Source organism: Plenodomus lingam (genome assembly GCF_022343315.1).
Source record: "Plenodomus lingam strain CAN1 chromosome Unknown contig_13, whole genome shotgun sequence".
Classification (NCBI taxonomy): Eukaryota; Fungi; Ascomycota; class Dothideomycetes; order Pleosporales; family Leptosphaeriaceae; genus Plenodomus; species Plenodomus lingam.
Genome location: NW_027093931.1, coordinates 731278 through 751747, shown reverse-complemented (window position 1 = coordinate 751747; position 20470 = coordinate 731278). Strand labels below are relative to the sequence as shown.

General features: G+C 53.6%; 8 protein-coding genes across 8 annotated transcripts; 3 read left to right on the top strand and 5 right to left on the bottom strand.

The window, feature by feature from the left end:
• Positions 1 to 44: 44 nt before the first annotated feature.
• IAQ61_001835 (uncharacterized protein) lies at positions 45 to 1364 on the bottom strand (the record flags this gene model as incomplete). Its single annotated transcript, XM_003833655.2, has 1 exon — positions 45 to 1364. One exon carries the CDS (start codon positions 1362 to 1364, stop codon positions 45 to 47), a length of 1320 nt encoding a protein of 439 aa, XP_003833703.2.
• A 1127-nt stretch (positions 1365 to 2491) lies between these two features.
• Positions 2492 to 5612, bottom strand: IAQ61_001834 (uncharacterized protein; the record flags this gene model as incomplete). The annotated part of the gene is made up of 7 exons (XM_066095279.1): positions 2492 to 3315; positions 3387 to 4119; positions 4171 to 4450; positions 4498 to 4847; positions 4899 to 5085; positions 5136 to 5440; positions 5493 to 5612. The coding sequence occupies 7 exons, from the start codon at positions 5610 to 5612 to the stop codon at positions 2492 to 2494; spliced, it is 2799 nt and encodes a 932-aa protein (XP_065954763.1).
• Positions 5613 to 5833: 221 nt separating this feature from the next.
• Positions 5834 to 10691, bottom strand: IAQ61_001833 (uncharacterized protein). Its single transcript, XM_003833653.2, has 4 exons — positions 9909 to 10691; positions 7916 to 9862; positions 7304 to 7867; positions 5834 to 7255 (listed from the first exon to the last, which is right to left on the bottom strand). The coding sequence occupies exons 1-4, from the start codon at positions 10556 to 10558 to the stop codon at positions 6187 to 6189; spliced, it is 4230 nt and encodes a 1409-aa protein (XP_003833701.1). The 5' UTR covers positions 10559 to 10691; the 3' UTR covers positions 5834 to 6186.
• A 177-nt stretch (positions 10692 to 10868) lies between these two features.
• On the top strand, positions 10869 to 11178 carry IAQ61_001832 (uncharacterized protein; the record flags this gene model as incomplete). Its single annotated transcript, XM_003833652.2, has 2 exons — positions 10869 to 10928; positions 10990 to 11178. The coding sequence occupies 2 exons, from the start codon at positions 10869 to 10871 to the stop codon at positions 11176 to 11178; spliced, it is 249 nt and encodes an 82-aa protein (XP_003833700.2).
• A 265-nt stretch (positions 11179 to 11443) lies between these two features.
• Positions 11444 to 12944, bottom strand: MRI1 (S-methyl-5-thioribose-1-phosphate isomerase; the record flags this gene model as incomplete). The annotated part of the gene is made up of 2 exons (XM_066095278.1): positions 11444 to 12090; positions 12179 to 12944. 2 exons carry the CDS (start codon positions 12942 to 12944, stop codon positions 11444 to 11446), a joined length of 1413 nt encoding a protein of 470 aa, XP_065954762.1.
• A 658-nt stretch (positions 12945 to 13602) lies between these two features.
• On the top strand, positions 13603 to 16242 carry IAQ61_001830 (uncharacterized protein). The gene is made up of 2 exons (XM_003833650.2): positions 13603 to 14264; positions 14342 to 16242. The coding sequence occupies exons 1-2, from the start codon at positions 14076 to 14078 to the stop codon at positions 15674 to 15676; spliced, it is 1524 nt and encodes a 507-aa protein (XP_003833698.1). The 5' UTR covers positions 13603 to 14075; the 3' UTR covers positions 15677 to 16242.
• Positions 16243 to 17344: 1102 nt separating this feature from the next.
• On the bottom strand, positions 17345 to 18866 carry IAQ61_001829 (uncharacterized protein; the record flags this gene model as incomplete). Its single annotated transcript, XM_066095277.1, has 2 exons — positions 17345 to 17374; positions 17466 to 18866. 2 exons carry the CDS (start codon positions 18864 to 18866, stop codon positions 17345 to 17347), a joined length of 1431 nt encoding a protein of 476 aa, XP_065954761.1.
• A 736-nt stretch (positions 18867 to 19602) lies between these two features.
• Positions 19603 to 20261, top strand: IAQ61_001828 (uncharacterized protein; the record flags this gene model as incomplete). Its single annotated transcript, XM_066095276.1, has 2 exons — positions 19603 to 19862; positions 19931 to 20261. The coding sequence occupies 2 exons, from the start codon at positions 19603 to 19605 to the stop codon at positions 20259 to 20261; spliced, it is 591 nt and encodes a 196-aa protein (XP_065954760.1).
• Positions 20262 to 20470: the final 209 nt, after the last annotated feature.

The window sequence follows — 20470 nt, the reverse complement described above, 5'->3', positions numbered from 1 at the left end:
TAGTCCCAACCATGTTGTCTAGACAAGTTTCGGAGAGTCCGCGCTTACTCGTCAATCGCGGGGCAGCTCCTAAGTGGGTTCGGGTGCTGAATACGTTCTCTCAAGGTTAATGTCGGTGTCTGATGGCCCCTTGCCTGGTCCTCGGGGGTGGTGCCAAACCCAGCGACCTTGCGCGGAGCCGCCATGAGTTCTTCGAATTGGGCGACGAAGACATCCTTGGGCGGGTCGACAACCTGGAAGCAGAGACAGGTAGAGTCAGTGACGAGGCCGCAGAGACAGGTGATGCCGGTGAACCTGACAGTCGCGAGGTCAGCCTGCTTGCCGTGTCCCTCGGCCTCCATCTCGTTGGACAGCTCGCGCAGGTTGAGACTGGACGACAAGGTCATGGGTCCCTCGCTGGGTCCGGCAAGAGACAAGTCGGCCATGGAAGCTTCTTGACGGGGCTTTCTCATCGGGTTGGCATGCTTGATTATATGCTTGGGTAAGCCTGAGATCTGCTGCCTGATTGTCTTCTTTTCAGTATCCCCTACGACCTCGACGGCCCTCCACGAAACACCACAACCGTCGCAGAAGACACCGAAGCGGATCTGTTTGGCGTCATCTTCGGTGAGCTGGACGACTTCCGGCTCGCACATGGGCTGGAAGACTTTCATCTGTCCTTCCAACGAGCACTTGCCGCAAGACCGGTGAGTACATTCGCAGTTCAGAATACTAACAGGATGCTCGCCGTCGGTGAAGTAGTAAATGTCGTAACTGCGTTTGCATTTGCAGCAGCCCCACTTGCCAATCGGCTGAAGAGAGGTACCATCGCTCCGAGTGACTGATCCAATCTCGCAGCTTTGAGTAGAGGACGCGATGGCGTGTTGGTAAGAGTTGGCCGCAACAGTGATGGGCTTCAAGAGTCTCGCCTTGCCCGTCTCCCGCGGCTTATTTGCTGCCGTCAAGTCTACGGAATAGCGAAGGCCGAGCGTGACAGTGTTATCCGCGGCGCGAGTCTGGCCACCAAGTCCCATATTCTCCTCTGCCAAAAGTTCCGATGCGACGGGCGTAGAGGCCATCTCCTTTCCACGGGGTTCAGCGCCGGACTTGTCGTGCGTCTCACCACTGAACGGATTGCTTGAGGTCGATGTTTCACCGCCCAGACTGTCTGTAGCAGTCTCTCGAGAGGGTCCAGGCATATTTGGCAAGTTACTGCGGTACGGTACTTCGGGCAGGTTCACGACGATGCGGTTTGGCGGTCTGTCTGGCGATCGCTCGCGACCACCAGCTGGCGCAGCCGGCGCGGTCTTTGGACGTTCGGCGGAGCGGTCTCGCAGGAACCTTGTGAAATACTTTGAAACCTTTTTTCGTAAGCGTTTGTCCATTGTGCATGGGGTTAGTATGAGCAGTACAGTCACGAATGGTTCGAGAGAAGATGGATGTGGGAAGAGGAAGAAGGAAAGAAGAAGGGAAAAGAGCGCAAGGTAGGCGACAAAGTACAAACAACAAAGCAGGCGACGGAGCTTGTTTACCAGACATGTGAATGTGACTTTTGGTCGCCCTGGCAAACGACTGTGACTGTCACTCTTGCCTTTCAGTTCAGCGCTAGATGGACTGATACTCCGCATGACAAACGCCCGAGATGATGGTGCCATGGACATCTTTGGGCGATATCTTACTGGCACCGCAATATCTAGGAGACTGTATACTGAGCACTGTAGACTGTAGTGATATTCGATACAATGAACACGCCAGCAAGGTAGCCTACACTCACATCAAGTAAAGGTGCGTCGAAGCCAAACCACATGAACATCTCTCACAATCATAGCTACTCGTCCTCAACACATCTCCCAATCCCGTTCCAAGCTTCCACTGTAATTAATATTGTCTCCTCATCAGAATTACCGCACGTTACAACACCACGTCATCACAGGCGTCACTCTTCTCCGGCTTTGAGGCCGGGTGTGAGGGGAGGGGAGGGTCGAAATGGGGTGCTGGAGGGCATATTGTATATAATGGGATGTGAATACTGTAGTATAGTCTAGTCTACTCTAGTGCAATACAACAGCAATCATAAATCTACATACCCACGAACAGGCACCAAGGGGAAAATCCTCCAACCAGATTTTCCAGCCAGACATATAAACACCAAGCTATTCCACAACCCACACGCCAGCATTTAAAAAGCGCCATCTACGCTACGCCTGTGCAAAGAAGAGAACAAAAGGAGGGGGGATTGGGTTGTGAGGGTGGAATTGCAAGTGTAGTTACTTATTTCTGTATAAAAGTGTGTAAGAGTTTGTGTGTAGGTTGTGTGTATTATACTACATTACGTTACACTCGCCACACCCAACCCATACCGTAGCCCGCCATCCCGTCAAGCCTTGTATCATGTATGGCACTGGCAATTGCAATGGCAATCATGCACGCCCAACACCACGTGAGAAGTCCGAATCTACAAACCCGCGATGTATATTGTACAGGCAGTGTGGCAGTTGACCACACGGCCTTACTAACGGGGTTTAACCTGCAACACCCCGCTCCAGCCTTCGACTGCACTGTCGACATACTCATTCGCATAGAACTGGATATCTTCCGCGCTCAAGAGGGCGCAGAGTTGCTTGCCCGTAGCACCGGATCGTACCTGCGCTTTGATAGCCGCCATACCTGTCTTCCTGATGGCGGAGATGTAGCTCTGTGCTAGATCCTGTATCGCTTGGAAACAAAGGTCTACTTCGCTAGCCACAGCGGCAATCCAACCTTTGGGGAGGATCTTCTTGAGGCTGTGGGTGCTCTTGGCCGGGACGACCTTGTCTTTGAGGAGGTCGAGGAATTTGTGGGTGGCGCGGAGGACTTCGAGTTTGGTGTAGCAGGCTAGAAGCATGGTCTCGCTGAACAGGGCCCCTTCGTTCTCGGGCGTTGCGGTTGTGGGTTCTGGGAGACGGAGGCTTTGCATGGCCTTGCGCATTGCTTCTAGGTGGGCTTGGAAGCGGCCGAGGCTATCTGCATGGCCGGGTGTTGCGATGTCGTTTCTGGCGACCAAAGTGTAGTGGCGTAGGAAACGCCAGAGGTCTTGCACGATGTGTTCGGCAGATATGGCTGGTGGAGTTTGGTCTTCGTTTTCTGAATCTTTGAGATGCCAGCGAAGGAGATCGCTGACGCCTTCTTCTTGGTAGACAAAATAGCTTGTCGCATCTACTTCAACACTATGCTTGATCATCCAGGACTCATCCGGCACATGATTTGGCATGACAAGGTGACATGGGCCCTGAGAATGGGTCTGACCATAATGCGGAAAGGCCGATAGATCCAAATTCTGTGAGACATGCTCAAAGGCTGTGAGAGTCAATTCATAGTTCATCCAGCAGGAAAAAACTCGAGTTGGAGATTAAGGTGTATGGACTTACCCGTATGATTGAGTCGAGGTATATGCTCGGTAGATTTTCCTTTCAGACGAGCGATACGGCGTCGTTCAGTATTGCAAAGCTGCCTCGTCAAGCTTGACTTCAACCGCCGTTTTAGCAGTAGGGTATCCGAGAATTGATCATGTATGAAGGAGGGAAGATCTTTGTAGAGAAATGTGTCTGTCTTCCGTTCCATTCTGTCAATTGCATCAACTACATTCTCGAGCTCTTCCTCTGCCGAAAATCCTTGGTATCCTGTGATGTCGAACGGATGCGTCATGGAGATACGAGCAAGGACGTATAGGGAGAGCGTGTCAAGGAGCATCTCCTTCAGTTTACTGAGACGGTAGAGTCTAAAAGCACTTCTTCCCAGTCCGAGATTGAGATGCAATCTTGCAGCTAGCAGTGACAGCGTTCTGTTCTCCCTTTTACCGTCGCGGACGCCGAGATGACGCGCCAGCATTGCGGCTTGCAAAAGGATGCGCGTACTGGGCGCTACTTCATATGTAGGGCCATGCTTCTCACTGTCGCTGATTTCGTTGTGGAGGTGAAGGAGTGTGTATATCGCCACGAATGCTGCTTCTGTTGTCTCTGGACAAGAAGCGCAAAACCTGATGGCCTTTGCGGCAAGAGCTTCCATGGCATGGGTTGTTGGAGATGGAGGCATCGCAATCGTCAGCAAATAGTCGAATTTCAGGATATTCACCTCAGTTTGCTGCCATAGTGAGAACTTATCCTGCGAAGAATTAGCAAAAGATAGCTTAGCTAAATTTTCACAATCACATACTTCTTCCAGTTCCGCTTTGGCATAAAGATCCCGTGTTTGATCTTGTATGAACTGGTGAAACTCTTGCTGCTGCCCCACCGAGAGAGATTCTACAGCGGACCGGAGATCAGTGAAGCAGCTAGGAGTAGCAGAGTAACATTCCCAATATTGCTTACAGATGGGAAGCATGTCGGCCTTGAGGGTTTGGGATAATATCATGGCGGTCCGTTGGATTGGACGTTCATTTGACTGGAACACCTCCGCACAGTTCTCGGTGATGCGCTTGAGTTTCTCCTGCGCCCTATACTCTCATTAACCGCTGAGAGAGATCTTTAACTGCCGACTTACTCAGAAGGAGAATATAACTCCATGATAGCATGCAGCAGACTATCCCATATAAACCATCTCGCTGCACTAAGCTCTTCAAATCTTTTAGTTTCTTTGGTTTCCCTCATGTGTGAGATGACACTTTCAATAACCCCAAGACAGTGAGCTTCGAGAAGCTCCCAGTTCCCCTCTTTTCTTAGGAGCCTTGCCAAGAGATTCATTAGCTCGTCATGATATGTCTTCATGACCGTTACTAGGGATTGCGGTGCTGTCTTCCATAGATCCATGAGTTCGCTGCATTGTCCCTGTCGCGCATATATCTCGGCCATGAATCTGAGATCCCGAATATCTTTGACCGCTATCGGATCATCCTGATGCCATCAGTGTGTGTTTCTGTAAGTAGAACAGGGTGTGTACTGTACCGGAGACGCTTGGAACGCTTGCTTCATTTGCCCTCGTGCGACCTTGAACTGTATTTGAGTCATTTGGTCATCTTTTCCCAGGCGCTCCCGCTTCTGTTCCGCAGCAAGATGGGTGACCAAGATCCGTATGTAGTGAATCTGCTTTTTGTCGACCAACCCTTCCTTCTGGCAGTTGACGACGGCCCACGTGGTGTTAGACTCAACCTACTCATATCAATCAAGGAATAGCTTACGAATTGAACATCGTCCCAACAATCTTCGTGACTTGCGGTAGTGAACAAAGTATCCCATATTTTCAGTCGGTCTGATTTGCGCCCGGCTGCTTTTACGACTGTTTGCCACGGCTTAAGAAAATCTTGACCGACAGAACCAAATCCCTTGGCCTCCTTCCCAGTCTTTCTGATAGCCTCCACGGACAGGGAATATAGATATGCGAGTAGACGTGTGTCAGTTCCTCCCGATAGTGATTTGGCGCAAAGCAGCAGATTATCTAAAGCTCTCCCAGGGTCATCAAACGATAGTAGCAACTCAGCTTTCCAAGACTAATGTATACGTTAGAAAGACCATCAGAAACGTGATGATAAGCTATCCTACCAGGAGAAATGGGCTATTAGGCTGCTTCTTCAACGCCTTGTCAACAACAGAGTTTGCGAATTTTGGTTTTGGGAAATCGTGCTGACCCTTGGAAAGCTTGTCCCAGTTGTTGAATGCCATGGTAGCAGCCACGAAGGGTCCAAATGCTCGACCGAAAAAATGATTATATCTCGATTACTAAAGAGTGGATCTTGTAAGAAGCAAGTGGTGTGGTTGCGCAGTGCCGCTGTGATGGTGGGGATGTGTAAAGTTTAGGAAGTTAATTAGAGTTAGTTTGGAAGCTTGTGGCGAGCTTCGGCTGCACTTGCTAGGATAATTTAGCGCCGTCTTTGACCAAATTACTCTTACCTACAGCAACAAACAATTTGTTCTACCTTTACTCAAAAGAGAATCGCAACATCCATAGAGAAAGCAAAGATCAAACAGTTATATATACAAAACAATTACACACCGAGGCTACACAAGCCATGATTGTTGCGTCGAATCTTTTACACACAGATTCAAGCATTAGAGCAATTCGTCTCAAGTTTAGAAGTAGCTGATTCCAAAAACCACACTTCAAGTCACTCACTAGTAGACATCACTACCAAACCCATGCTTGACGAGCCATATTGTAATTGTACCACAGAACACATTCTCAAGAAAAGCCCAATTATTCTATTCTCCTTCCACCGTCCAATCCCATTCCAGTATATTACAAAACTCTACCAGCCGTAGCCGCCGTACTTCGATCTTTCGTCTCCACCTTCCTCAACCCCTTACCAGCTGCAATCTCACCGAGGAGCGCACCTCGGTTTGGTAGGGCGCCAGGTGCCGGCATACTAGGCATAGGCGGCGGGGGAGGCGCTGCGCCGCCAGGTGGAGGTGGAGGTCCAGGTGGAGGTGGAGGCGCTGTGCCTGAAGGCAGCGGTGGTGGTGGTGGAATGCCAGCAGGGGAGGCTACAGCTGGGCTCTCAGCGCGGGGGCTCTTGTTGTCCATTGAGGAGAGGGGACGGGGTGGTGCCATGGTGCCGAAGAGAATAGATGCGAGTTGCTTGGCGCCACCTTGCGAGGGACCTTCGTCTTCGTCAGAGGAAGAATCGTCCGAGTCAACGACAGACCAGTCGTCGTCGTCTTGCTTCCCCAGCCTGCGAGCTGAGGGAGCAGCAGGCTCGTTGAAGGTAGGTATGGTGGACTTGTTGGCATTTTCCTGTGTCAGACGGTGAAATGGGTTCGTGGACACTTCACTAGTGCTGCTGGGCGGAGGCGGAGGTGCAGACGCGCTGTTCTCTTGATTTGTCAAAGCCATCTTCTTCAAGAAGGGGTTCTTGGTCTCTGTGTCACCAAGTCCAGGATGGGGGCTGGTCAGAGAAGATGAGGGTGGGCTGGCAACCGATGACGGAGGTGTGTTTTGATGCACAACTGGCATGGGCGGTGCAGCTGGCGGTGCAGCGTCGCGTGCCAACTCCTGGCTGGCGGTAGGGGTGGTGTCTTGAGGAGTGATGTTCTGGGGGCCTTCGTCATCAGAAGACTCATCGTCCTCCAACGCTTCGAGCTGCAATTGCAGTTGCCGTTCACGTTCACGGGCTGCCTCTATTTCGGCTCGTCGAGCAGCCAAGCGCTCCTCTTTTTCTTTCGCCTCTCTCTGGGCAGCCTCCCTTCGCTTCTTTTCCTCGGCTTTCTTGAGCTTGCCTTGTTGCACTTGCTCTTCAAGGGCTCGTAGGCGAGCTTGCGCGGCTTCTCGTTCCTTGGCAAGCTCGTCTTCTTGGGCACGCTCTTCATCCCTGGCATTTCTGTTAGTACAATCGATTGAAGCTAGGGATTTTACGTACTCCATGCGCCGTGTTTCCGCTTCCTGCGCTGCTTGTTGCTCACGAAGGGCCTGTTCTGCGAGGTCATGGTCCACTCTCTTCGACTCAGCCTCAGCTTGCTTCACGTCATGCTGATGTACATCAGTCTTGCTCTTACGCGAGACTGGAGGAGGCGGTGCAGGCTTCTTGCTACTTGCTTTGGAGACAATGGGGGGAGCTGTTGATTCGTCGTTAAGTCGTCTTTGTCGCTCCTCTTCACGACGAGCATCTTCCTCTTCAGCTTGACGTAGCTTGTCTTCCCGCTCTTTCTTCTCGCGCTCAGCTCGCTGTTGAGGCGTCTCACCGGCCTTGACTGGAGCTTTGATACCTAATGCTGCGAGACGTTCCGCCATGCGCTGTTCAGCCTGCTGCTTAATGAAAGCAGCGCGTTCCTCAGGGGTCTTGTAAGAAGCATAGGACCCTCCACCAGATGGTGCTGATGGTCGAGACGCAGGCTCAGCACTAGCAGAGGAATTGACGTCGCGAGACCCCGCAACTGGACGGGTCTCTGAGCGGGCAGATGGACGATAATTGTCACGGGACGAGCTGAGAAATGTTAGTCATAGCCTTGATTATCTTCAAGGATGAACTTACTCGTCTTTGCGAACACGCGCCGCTCGGCTGCTTCGCTGAAGATCAAAGATGAAGTCTTTGACTTCATCCTCTACTCCTAGAGCTTCCTCCCATCTGCGTCTTTCATGTTCACTGGTGTTGTCATGTCCTCCCTCCTTGAGACTTGATTCGAGACCCTTGCTGTACTCCTGTACACTATCCTCGACCTCGCGAATCATGCGTTCGTTGTTTTCTCTTTCCGCGCGGATGCGAGAGTTCTCTTTTTCCAAGCGTTCAGTTGCTGCACCGCCATCATCGCTGACAGGAGCAGGGCGTCCGGTCAAAGCAGCGGAGCGTGCCTGCATCATGGCTTTGGCACGAGCTTTCAATCGATCTGATTCGGTCACAGCACCACCAGGACCGGTGCCTACAATCGTAGACGCAGATCCTGGATGGGCTTTGGCGTCTCTCAGCCTGAAAAGCTCTAACTGGGCATCTGCGATCTCTCGTTCCGTCCGTCGCACATTGGATGCAAGCTCAGGCAAGCGATCCGTCAATACTAGCAGCTGGCGCTTGAGAAGGCGACGCTCTGCGTCTGAATCCGTGGATCTCAAAGCGGCCTTAGGGTGAGCGTCGATATCCTCTTGGATCCTGCGAATGCGGCGGTAAAGATCCTCCGCATCTCTGCGGTCCCGACGATCGAGCGCATCTTCTTCGTCTGCTGCATTCTCGTCTCGGGCGTCCATAGCATCCAAGATGATTTGCTTTTCTTTGACCAACTTGCGAAGCTGGTCAATCGACATTTCCTCTCGCTCTGATGATGGTGACCCAGGTTGTGCGGGAGACGGCGAACGACCACCAGCACCTAAACGATGCCTGGCACTCGACTTGTAACCGACGTTATCATCATTGTTTCTGAAAACAGTCGCATCTTTTCGCCCGCCTGCTTGAGGGCTGCCAGACCGAAATGAGTGACTTTTGAGATAGCTGACGCCGGTGCGCTGAGGCTGGAGGAATGCTCCCGAATTCTTCCTGTCTTCTGCATCATTGCGCAGAAGCGACTTCATAGCACCAATAGAATCATTGATATTACGGGTGGAAGGAGGAACGAGCTCTGGAGGCAACCGAGCTGGGATGGGGTATCCATTGAGCTTGCGGTAGATAAGATGCATTGCGACAGCGAACTCATCCAGATTGAGACGACCGCGGTCAGCAGAGTCAGCAAGAGTCCAGATACGCTCGAGATCAGGTTTCGGAAGGCCACTTTGACCGAAAATCTCGAGGGCCTGCTCTCCACTGATGTATCCCTTGTTCATGCCGTCCCAAGCTCGAAACGTATCATCGTACAATTTTTTCTCGCCCTTGGTGATAGCCCATGGGATGGTAGCATTACCAGTCAGACCCGCAGTGGTATGAACTCCGCTTTCTCTGCCTGTCTGGGGCATCATACGTGCAGCCAAAGCTTCAATGTTGGGCAATCCCGTTGCAGGAGTGTTGACCAGACCCCACTGCCCAGGCATGCCTGTGGGTTGCGCATTGAGCGGAGCCATGCCTGTCTGACTTGGGGCCAAATTGTTGCCGTAGCCTGTAGGCATAGGAGGCATGGGTGGTCGGGGCCCATTGTAGCCTCCCGGGGCTTGCCCATAGCCCGTTTGCTGCGGCTGCAAACCTGGTTGTGGCTGGCCGAAACCGGTGGGCTGAGTAACAAGAGTGGAGAGAAGTTGGCTGTTTGATGCCTGTGGTTGGGGCTGCTGGATCGTTGGAGTCTCGTTGAATTTGCGGGCATTGCTGGCTGAAGCAGGACGGCTAATCTGATCTTCCCCGACGCCAAAGGAGATGATGTCTACCATGCTCGACACCTCATTCCTGACACGTTCAGGAAGAGAGTTGGGAAGGTCCTTGCCAGTCAACTTGAGGTTGCATAAGTACATGGCGAGGGCGAATTCGGGGAAGAGGAGTTGGCCAGACTTGGTGGTATCGCTCAGCGTCCTGCCTCTGTTAGCAATGCATCGGATCGAGAACACGACTCGCCTACCAAATATGCGACAAAGCATCTCCAGGCAATTTGGACCGCATCAGCAAGTCCCGCGCCTGGTCCCCCGACAACGCTTGGGCACTGCCCACGGCCGACTTGAAGAGCTGCTCAAACTTGGCCTGGTCTTGCGCCGTGATGAACGAGAGCCGTATGTTGGGGATCTTAGTCATCTTTGCCGGCACAGGAGGCGGTGCAGATGAAGCGCCCCCTCTGAAGGAGTCGGCCATCTGCGCAGAAGTCATGCCCGTTGGTTGCGGTCGTTGGGGTTGTGCAGAGGCACCCGACTGAAACGATTGCTGTGAAGGTGCGCCTGTCTGGAAGGGCATCTGTGGCAGTGCTTGCTGTTGCTGCTGCGGCTGCGGCTGCTGGAATTGCTGCCCCTGTTGGCCTGGGTAGCCCGTATACTGTGGTTGCTGGGGCTGTTGCTGCTGTTGCTGCTGCTGCTGTTGTCCAAAGCCCTGCGGCTGGCCCGGGTAGCCAGTGAATTGCTGCTGCAATGGTGCTCCCCCAAAGCCTGTTGGCTGAGGGGCCATGCCGCCCTGAAAGCCGCCAGGTTGCTGCTGGAACGACTGTTGCTGTTGGCCATATTGTGGCTGCCCAGGTCGGGCACTGTTGCCGCCCCCTAAGTAGGAACTGGACCCCGAGAACATGGTGACCAAGTGATCGCGGATCGATTACCAAGGTCTGAGGGTGCGCATACGGGGAGAGGTATGGTAAGAGGAATATACAGGAAGGGGCGCACGAACGGTTGCGTCGGGAGAGGTGGTAAGGTTGAAGACGTAGGGCTGCGCTGCTACTGCTCCCAGTTCATGCACCCTGCGCAGGTCAATCGCGCTAACTTGACTGATTGCCCCGAAGCTTCGTCATCTTCCAGGTCAGCTCCACTACCCAGGGCACCACTACCGACCTCTCGCCTCTGCGACCACGACTGTCTTCCGTTTTCCGTCTTGCCTAACCAACATGTCGAATTCTCAGAAGGGCGATGCGCCAGGATCGCAGTCGGATGCAGACCTTGCTCAGGTAAATCTGTCCCTGGTATACCACGGTCGCGCGATTGTGATGCTAACAACAGTTGTCATAGGCCTTCAAAGAGCTGCAGCGTGGCGAACAGACGGCTGCCGCCCTAGAAAGTCACCTCGATTCCCTTGAAAAGAAAATAGAGGAACTTTTGGCGCAAGCAGAAAAGGCAGAGCAAGAATTAAAGGCCGAGGCAGATGCTGAAGAGCAGTCTGCATCCGAAACGAAGCCCAACACAAAGAACTCATCCTAGAGGGGTGCAAGCCTGGTTGTGATAGTGTATACTATGCTACTGGACATGGGAATAGAGCAACACCATCATCACTGCCTAAAGACATCGAAGCTATTCAGAGCATGAGCAGGAACGATGACCGCCTGCATGGGGCTGGGTTGGCACACACATGTGGACCACATGGAGTGTTCGATTAGAACAGGCAGCAACCTTATAGTCCTCATTCGATCCATTCGATCCATTCGATCTACACAGGCATTTCTTTGCCTTGCGAACCATGATTCATTCAGCACCCTCCGACCGTAGATGGCTTCACCTTCAACCCCTCCGCCTCGAATACGCTGGCCAATGGGAATTTCCCATCGCTATCCTTCTCTACTACACCAACCTCGGTAATAATACCATCAATGAGCTCTGCAGGGGTGACGTCGAAAGCCGGGTTCCAAACGTTGATACCGTTGGCGGCAATGCTGATCGTCTCCACCACAGCGAGGTCTAGAGTAACACCGTCGTACCTTGGACCCTTGACCAGCGTGACTTCCTTGCCTGGTCGCTCCTCAATGACAATGTCAGCCCCAGATGGGGTGTTCATGTCAATCGTGGTACGGGGAGCTGCGACGAGAAACTTGATACCGTGGTGTCTGGCCAGGATAGCCAAGGAGTAGGTTCCGATCTTATTGGCCGTGTCTCCATTGGCTGCCACACGGTCTGCACCGACGACAATAGCAGCCATGTTCTCGCTGGTACCTCGCAGGCGGAGAAGCGCGGCAGCCATGGAGTCAGTGATGAGGGTGGCTGGGATCTTGTCGTGGACGAGCTCAAAAGCAGTCAACCGCGAGCCTTGATTGTAGGGTCGAGTCTCTGAGCAGAAAGCGTGCTTCAGGGAGCCAGCAGCATGCAGGGATCGAATCACGCCAAGCGCTGTTCCGTAGCCTGCGGTTGCCAGAGAGCTGACGAGTTAGACTGATTGATTGATTATATATACATGTATCATCAGCATTCAACACTTACCCAGTATTACAATGGGTCAACATGCTCACGGGTCCCTTTTGTCCCGCCGGTGTATTCTTCGCTATCCACTCTGCTCCATGCTTTCCAATGTTTTGGTTGTCGCTCACATCGTCGATCAGCATCTGCTCTGCTGCTGCGATGTATGCTTCTCTGACCGACTCCCCATCTGCACCGTCCCTGGCGGCAGTTTCCTCGGTGATTCTCCTCAGCTTGCCCGCTGCATCTGCCAAATTGACAGCCGTAGGCCGACTGGTGACCAAGTAGTCCAGCTTCTCTGTGACGAAGACTTTGACTTCCTCGGCTATGGATGAGAGCTTCATATTGGCCAGCTCGACGGCGAGGGCCAAGGCGGCCACTATGGCAATCGCCGGTGCCCCTCGCGTTCTCATGTCTTTGATGGCGTGCCATGCATCGGTGGACGAGTACATGGAATCATACTCCTCACTGTGGGGCAATTTCAGCTGGTCGAGAATCTCGAGCCGGCCTCGTGAGTACTTGATTGCTTGGAGCACCATTTTGCTACTGGTGGGATCGGGTGGGGAAAAGGGTGTCTCGCGGTCACGGAAGGTTTTTTTTTCAAACTTGGGAACCGGGTCAGCGTTGGGTCGCAATTGCGCCCACGCGGTCTTGCAGCTGGACCCTGTGACGCCAACAACACCCCAGACCACACGTGGTTGCAGGCATCTGATCTGGGCCTCGATCCAGCATTGAAGCATCCAAGGCTTGACGTTTGAGAAAAGCAGCGCATACTCTACTACTAGGTAGACACAACACATGTGCAATACGATGGGTAGCTTTAGTCATGAGACCATGCCAAGTTAGCTCAAGAGGGGACCTCGGGACATGCATTAGCACTTCCAAAGTGCTCCCATCTATACATCGTTTGACCCGAATTGTAAATTGCACAGACAGTGTGCTATGCATGATTCCAGTTGTCGAGTCTCTGTAGTACTGGTAAGCACAAGTCTCTGTCAGCACAAGTCTCTGTAAGCACAAGTCTCTGTAAGCACAACCACCTGGGCTCAGGACCATAGGGGTGGCTGAAGCCGCCAAGGCCGGTGATCCGAATCCATCCTAGCGCCAAGCAGACCATGTTGCCATTTCCGGAAGGCGGGAAACCACTCTTCAGTCATGCAAAATGCAGAACAAGGCAGGGCAATGCAATGCAACGGACAATCGCCGAGAACAAGCTTGATGAAGCGCGGCTGTCACGGGGAAGTCTTGGAGATCGAGAGTAGGTAGGGACATGGCAAACTAAGACAAGCGAGCTGCAGGGTGGCGGTTGGCAGCAGATGAGGGCGCTGAACAACGCTGGGGGAAGAGTGGCAGATTGTGTAGCATTGTCTAGCGCACAAAGGACGGAGCATCTAACCAGGAGTAGAGAGTACTCTACTACCTAGGAGTACATAACCTACATAGCTGCCGTGGCCAAGTGATGACCTATGACGCTGCCAATGTCCCTTTCACCCAAGTAGACTGACCCAGTCTTTCCTTTCCTTTCCTCGGGGTGCTCACTCTCAATCTCATTTCCTAAATTCCCCCCTCCCACCACTCCCCCATCTTTCTTCGTCCCGCTGCCACATAGCAACCCCACGCCTTTCCGCTCCATTCACTCATTCGTCGAGCACAAGACCCACCACCCACGCACCAAATCCTTTTTTTTTGGTGCCAACCCTCAACATCCATACAGCTCATCCAGCCATAGCCACGAGCAGCGCGCATGTGCACACATTATCCAATAGCGCCGCCTTGTCTTGCTGTCTACCAGACTGTGTCGAGTGGGTAGCTCTTCATTCCCCATCACCACCCTTCTTCCATTGGCCGTTTCGGGGGCCAGGCACATTGCCACACTGCAAACAACCCCGCGCACACTTGTCCTCGTTGCATGTATAAGTGTGAAGCCAGCCATGTCTCGCACGCTCGCCATGCCTCCTCGCTCCCAGTCGAGTGCAGCAGTGAGCACCGCCGTCATGACATCGCAAGAAGAGCCGTCGCGGACCACCTACCGAGGCTACGGAACTTTTGATTCGCGACATCGGCGGCACTCATGGCACACCAAGCCATGCGCTCACGAAGCAGAAAACTTCCACATTCTGGTACGCCACACACCCATCCCACTTGCTACCATCCCACTTGTTGGTCCACACATGGCTAACCCCTCCTTTTGGCACAGCTGCGGAATTTCCTGACCGAGTTGAATTGCCGCATGGACTTTTTGGAGTCGTATGGCCACCTCAAGTATGACGAAGGCATAGAGTACGCCTACAACACCCTTCTCGCCGTGCGCGAGCAATGTTCGAAAATATCAGACGGTGCCATCGAGGCGGGGCGTCGTCAGGCTGCCGTCTTCGTCGAGACGCTAGAGGACCGCTACAAGGATGCACTGGAACGCAAGGAAACCCTTGGGGAGAAAGTGCTCGAGGGCATCCTCCTCATGGATTCCTATCTGACCGAGTTTGAGAGTCGAGCACACGCACTAAGAGATGGCACAATCGGCTCGTATGCACAAGAGTTCTACGAAGGCGGTCGGCGAAAGATGGACGAGGGTCTGGAGATTGCAAAGGGGGTCATGGATGGGGGACTCGACAAGGCGCGAAGAGCACGAGAAGCCATTGAGTATACCGTCGAGCACGCCGTTCAAAAAGCCCTCCAGCGCGCAAAAGAGCATGGCCTCATCCACTACGATGATCTCCCCGAGCCCTGGAGAGTCAACCCCCACATTCTCAAGGGCTACCGCTTCTCCGAAGGCAAATGGGCATGCGTCCGATCCGTCGTCAGCATTCACAACGAGCTCATCAACATCTGGACGCACCTCATCGGCCTCGTCATGGTGCTCGCCATGGCCTTTTACTTCTACCCGATGAGCCACAACTTCAGCATATCGACCAAAGCCGACATCTTCATCGCCGCCGTCTTCTTCTTCGCCGCCGTCAAATGCCTGGCCTGCTCGACCATCTGGCACACAATGAACTCCATCTCGCACCAAACCCTCCTCGAACGCTTCGCCTGCGTCGACTACACGGGCATCTCGCTCCTCGTCGCCGCCTCCATCATGACAACCGAATACGCGGCGTTTTACTGCGAGCCCGTCTCCCGCTGGGCCTACATGGGCATCACCGCCCTCCTCGGCATCGGCGGCGTCCTCCTCCCCTGGCACCCGACCTTCAACCGCTCCGACATGGCCTGGGCCCGCGTCCTCTTCTACTGCTCCCTCGCACTCACGGGCTTCCTGCCCTTTGGCCAACTCGCCTACACCCGCGGCCTGGCCTGGGCCCACTATTTTTACGCCCCGCTCGCCAAGAGCCTCGCCGTCTACGTCACGGGCGCCTGTCTGTACGCTAGCAAGACGCCCGAACGCTTCTTCCCGGGCTTCTTCGACTACATTGGCTGCTCGCATAATATCTGGCACCTTGCTGTCTTGGGTGGCATCGTGTTTCATTACACGGCTATGCAGACCATGTTTTCGGCTGCGATGACGCGTGCGCAGACGAGTTGTTCGGTTTATTGAGGGGTGGGTTTTGTAGATGTTGTTTGTTCTAGCTTGATCCGGGGGGTTGCGGAAGGATGGTGGGTGGGAGAAGTATAGAAGTGTTAGCCTAGAGACTTGGACGCCGTCCTTGTCCTTTTCTTCGGTTTTGTAGATTTCCCTCTTCTCTTTCTTTCCTTCCCTTTTGCTGTTTTCTCCTCGTCCTTTTTTTGACGATTTGAGGGAGTTTTTTTTTGGATAGCGTAGTTGCATTGATGAGCGGGGCATGAGCATTTGCTTTGGTTTTATATATCTTCTTCCCTTGCTTCCAATCGATTTGGTTTTGCCAATATGCCCTTGGCTCACTGTACCCTGCCTTTTTCCATCCCCAAGGCCATCCCATTTCACCACACTCATATGATTTTATAACCCAGGTTCGCTAGTCCCGCATACCGCGGTGAAATATCCCGTGCTTTTCTGCTTGGGGGATTTTCGAGGGGTTGTGTCGGGTTGAGTGGAAACAACTAGGGATTGCATATAGATGACACACAAACATATATCAATACATGTACATATCTTCACATCTACGCAGATACATCCATCTTTGCCAAAAAAAAAATCGTAAATCCGTTAATCTAGTCATAACACTCGTCACTCATCCATCTATCATGGTATCCCGAAGACGAAAAAAAAAACTAACCAGGCTTGCGGAAAGAAACAAACGGGGTTGAAAAAAAAAACGGAAAATGACGAGGCCACAGAGTATGATGGAAACGAACAAGGGGATATGCGTCGAGTCAAGTGAACATAAACCAGTCAGAATGCAACACCCAATCCGCCCAAGACGCAGAAAAAATGCCGAAAACAAGAATATAAAAAAAAAGACCACACCCCCTCACCCTCCCCCTCCCCCCCTCCCAACCAACCTCCCAACCAACCGATCAAAAAACCAACCCATATCCCCCTCAGCCCTCTTCTCATACGCCTTTTGCGCCAAATACCCCGCCCCACTCGCCTGGCCAACCGCACACCGCACCCGCTCTACAAACGCGTCCTCGGCCGAGCTGGACTGGTGGGTGCGGGGCGAGGGGTCCGGGCTGCAGGTGGGGTTGAGACGGGCGTGGCAGTTTGGGTAGCATGTGGTGTAGAAGGTGAGGAGGGTTTGGATGGCGGGGTCGTCGGCGTGGAGGTCAGGTGTTGGTGGTGGTTGTGGTGTGGAGGAGGAGAGATTGTGGTGGTAGGGTAGTTTAGCGGCGTGGTAGTGGATTGATTCGATGGTCATGAGGATGGTGATTGTGATTGCGAGGGCCATGGGCCAGTCGTCGCAGTCGCGGTTTAGGTAGAGCTGTTCGAGCGAGGAGAGCACGTGCTTCATGAGGGATTGTGCGAGTGTGGGCATGATGGCGCCGAATTGGGCGCGGAGGAAGCAAGGGGTTGGGGTGAGGTCGGATGTGGAGGAGGAGGAGAGGTCCATGGTGTGGCGGATGAGTTGGGCGAGGATCGGGTGTTCGGATTGCGGGGCCAGCGTAATGTCGCCGCCGATGTGGACGAGGACGAGGAGTTTTAGGGCTTGGTGGAGGGTGTGGGCGTGGGCTGCGGAGGGGGAGATGGAGCGGGAAAAAATGTAGATTTCCCTGAGGATTCGCAGGGGCGAGGAATACAATGGGAATCCGCGGAAATGGTGCGTGACTAGCTTGGAAAGGTGGTCGTCTAGAACTTGTGCAAGGTCAAAGGCTTTGTCTGTAGACATGACAGCAGGCAGAACGGCGTGACGGTGCGATGTCTCTGGAGACTTATCCGGTGGCCAAGAGTATACAATGTGATCGTGTACCAGTGTATGACTATCCTCTAGTTGCAAGGGATGTACAGGAACAAGAATCGCTGGACCGAAGCCAAAGATCAATGGGATCGTATATGTAATACCCGCCAGGACATCAAAACCGCCGGGTGCAGTGAAGGATCCCGGAGATCTAGGAGTGGGGTGCCACCCAAGACGCTCGGAGAGGAAAGAGTCGGTCAGGTGGGTGAGAAGCCGATCACGACATGGATGATTGACCAAGTCTCCTTTGTAATGCTCAATACACGGCTTGCATGGCGTGCCTTCGTCACACTTTCGTTTCCCACGCTGACAGTTGGTGCAGGCCCCAACGATCCGCATCAAGGCGGCGTGTCTGCGCTGTTCAGCTGTTAGACCCTTCTTACGCCCTCTCAGTGGTCTTCCTTGCATCCCCTCAGTACTGGTGGGTGCTAGTCTGTTGGTTACTGGGTTTGGCTGATAGGATACCCAGCCCCAGGATTCGGTGGGGGATGGAGTGGCCAGCTTTCGCCGAGACTGTGAGGTACCGCGAGACAATGTACAGCTCCTGGCTAGCCGGTGAGCCACTGGCGAGCTTGATAGCGTAGGTGCCATTCTCTGAGCCCGTCGAGAGTGCGAAGTACTTTGGTTGTAGCTTGACGCTCCCTGAGCTGCTTCGGGGATAGTGACTGCCCGACTTCGGTTGTGGTACTCATGTGTTCGTTCGGAGCGTGGATACGTCGTCGCCGGGTGGAAGCTTGGGCTAGTTTGAGGAATTTGAATTGGAGACGACTCGACTGGACAGTACTCCGCTTCTGCAATTGGTCCAATGACCTGGGGCTGATCTGCCCAGCCACCAACATTGGAGAAGACCTGGGAAATCCGGACGTCCAAGCCACTGAAAGCGTTGGATGAGCCTGCGACGTGCGGGTTGAATACGGTATCCCTTGCAGTCTCGTATGACTCGGGCGGCGGCTGTGTGCCATCTGGGATGAAAGCAAAGCGTGTATCGAGGACGGGTGATTCACTGATGCGGCAGAGAGGCGACATCATCCCATCACCAGCTCCGAATGACCGGGAGTACTGTTCATGGCTCTGATCCACGAACGGAGATGTGGCTGTGGTGTCGAATGACGGAGAGGCACCGTACATGTGGCCGAATGAGGAGTGGCCTTCAAGAAGCGATGGTGGGCCAGAGACGGTGTAACCCGTTGATGGCGGGCCATCTGATAGCAAAGGTGGTCCTGGTGTGAATTGTTGCTCGGAGGCGATGCTCTCAGGGACGTGGTAGCTATCCGGAAAGCTGTTGCCATGTCCGTCCAGGAAGCTGCCACCGCTTTCAAAGATGGGGTCATAGGTTTCACCCATACTCCAGTCGATGATGTCTTCGAAATCGTCGACAGGAGAGTCGATATAGGGTGGGTAGGACATGGTCATCTTGACGGTCCTTGAGATGCCTGATTGACACGCTTGAAAGGAAATGGTGTAGGCGTGAAAGTCGGTCGATGAACAGCCTTCCTAGTTCACCGAATCGGTTATTCCGTCATGGAGACGTGACCAAATGAGGTAGCTGGACAGAGGAGGAGGGGAAGAACATGAGAGGCAGCAGGCAGATGTGTTGGAACCAGTCCAGGCTGAAATGTGGTCAAGTTATACAAGGCCAGTGATGCGGGGGCAACCTTTGCAACGTGCGGCTGACAGCATGGACCTCGCTGCCTTGCATCCAGGACTGGACAGGGCAATTGACGAGTAGTCGTCCACGGTGTTATCACGTTGTGTCCTTTGATTAGTCGATTACAGTATTTCTCGTGTCAAGAGGCCCGTAGGCTTGCTCTGGCTGGTAGGGGGGGTGGGGAGTTTGTGTGTCGCAAAGCTAACATGTCGAGACAGGGCAGTGAGAGGGTGGGATCATGGTAACTAGCCGATTGGAACATCGATGGGGACATCTGACACACAATGCAGAAGCGACTAGCAGACCGGTCACTGAATGGGCTGACGGATAGTACATCCGCCCCATACACGGCGCATGGGAAGATCGAATCATAGTTGACGACGTGGGAGGATGTGCGGCACAAGCGTTGTTGTTGTTGTTGTTGTTGTTGTTGTTGTTGTAGGTACACACAACTACAAATCAGTTCGGCGCGGGCTGCGGGATTTAGCGCACGGTCGTCGCATGAGGCAGTCTTCTGGAAGCCTTCGCCGCCGCATCGTGGCTGTAGGGAAGCCAGGTAGGGATGCGTGCGGCCAGGGCAGCAAACATGCATCTGCTCCACCACAAAGGAAGCATCTCACCTACATTTTGTTGTTGGCTGGCATGATGGTTGATGATGGCTTCACTGGGCATTGCCTGGATGGCAGTGAAAGAGAAGAGGCCGGCTACGAGGCAGGGCAAGACAGGGAATGGCACGCAAAGGAGACGCAGAATGGTTGCCGGTAAGGCCTAGGTTTGCCGGTATTCCACAACCCATAGCATGGTGTCATTGAATGGGGGGGATGGGGAGATGCATGGTCAAGACACGCTTCATCCACTTAGCTTCGGTACCGTACGGTACTCACGGTAGTTGTGAAGCCATGCGGGCCTTCTCCAGACTGTCTGCACGCATGCGCTGCGCCATTGCGCAGCCACATATACCCACCTCGGCAGCATCACAAACCACACATCATCTCCCGACGCCCTGTTGCCGTTGTTGTTGTGGTTGTGGTGGTGGTGGTGGTGGTAATGGTGGTGAATCCCGCCGCCTGCCCGTCACTTGGGTCAGCGCCTCCTTGCACAGCACAGATCGCGAGAGACTGGGGCAAGCGAGGTCCCCACCCAAGATCAGCGCTCTGTGACCGCATACCGTGAAGCCAAGCACGAAGCAGCCTGACAGAGTGCCTGGCGCATACTCTACCGGTACCACTCTACTACCTAATCGCATGGCCACATCGCCCACAGATGGCCCGTAAAGGCGACGCTTTGCTAAGAGTACCAACGCTACCAAACAACCGAGAGTCCTACCCTACCCAGTACCTCTAGTACGTCGTCCAGGGCGTCTGTGCCT

Bases quoted from the DNA above. Each gene is read 5' to 3' on its own strand.
- IAQ61_001833 (XM_003833653.2), bottom strand. From the start codon at position 10,558: ATGTTCTCGGGGTCCAGTTCCTACTTAGGGGGCGGCAACAGTGCCCGA. The intron at 9,863-9,908 runs GTAGGCGAGTCG...TAACAGAGGCAG, and splicing joins GATGCTTTGTCGCATATTTG to GACGCTGAGCGATACCACCA. The intron at 7,868-7,915 runs GTAAGTTCATCC...AACATTTCTCAG, and splicing joins GCGCGTGTTCGCAAAGACGA to CTCGTCCCGTGACAATTATC.
- IAQ61_001830 (XM_003833650.2), top strand. From the start codon at position 14,076: ATGTCTCGCACGCTCGCCATGCCTCCTCGCTCCCAGTCGAGTGCAGCA. The intron at 14,265-14,341 runs GTACGCCACACA...CTTTTGGCACAG, and splicing joins CAGAAAACTTCCACATTCTG to CTGCGGAATTTCCTGACCGA.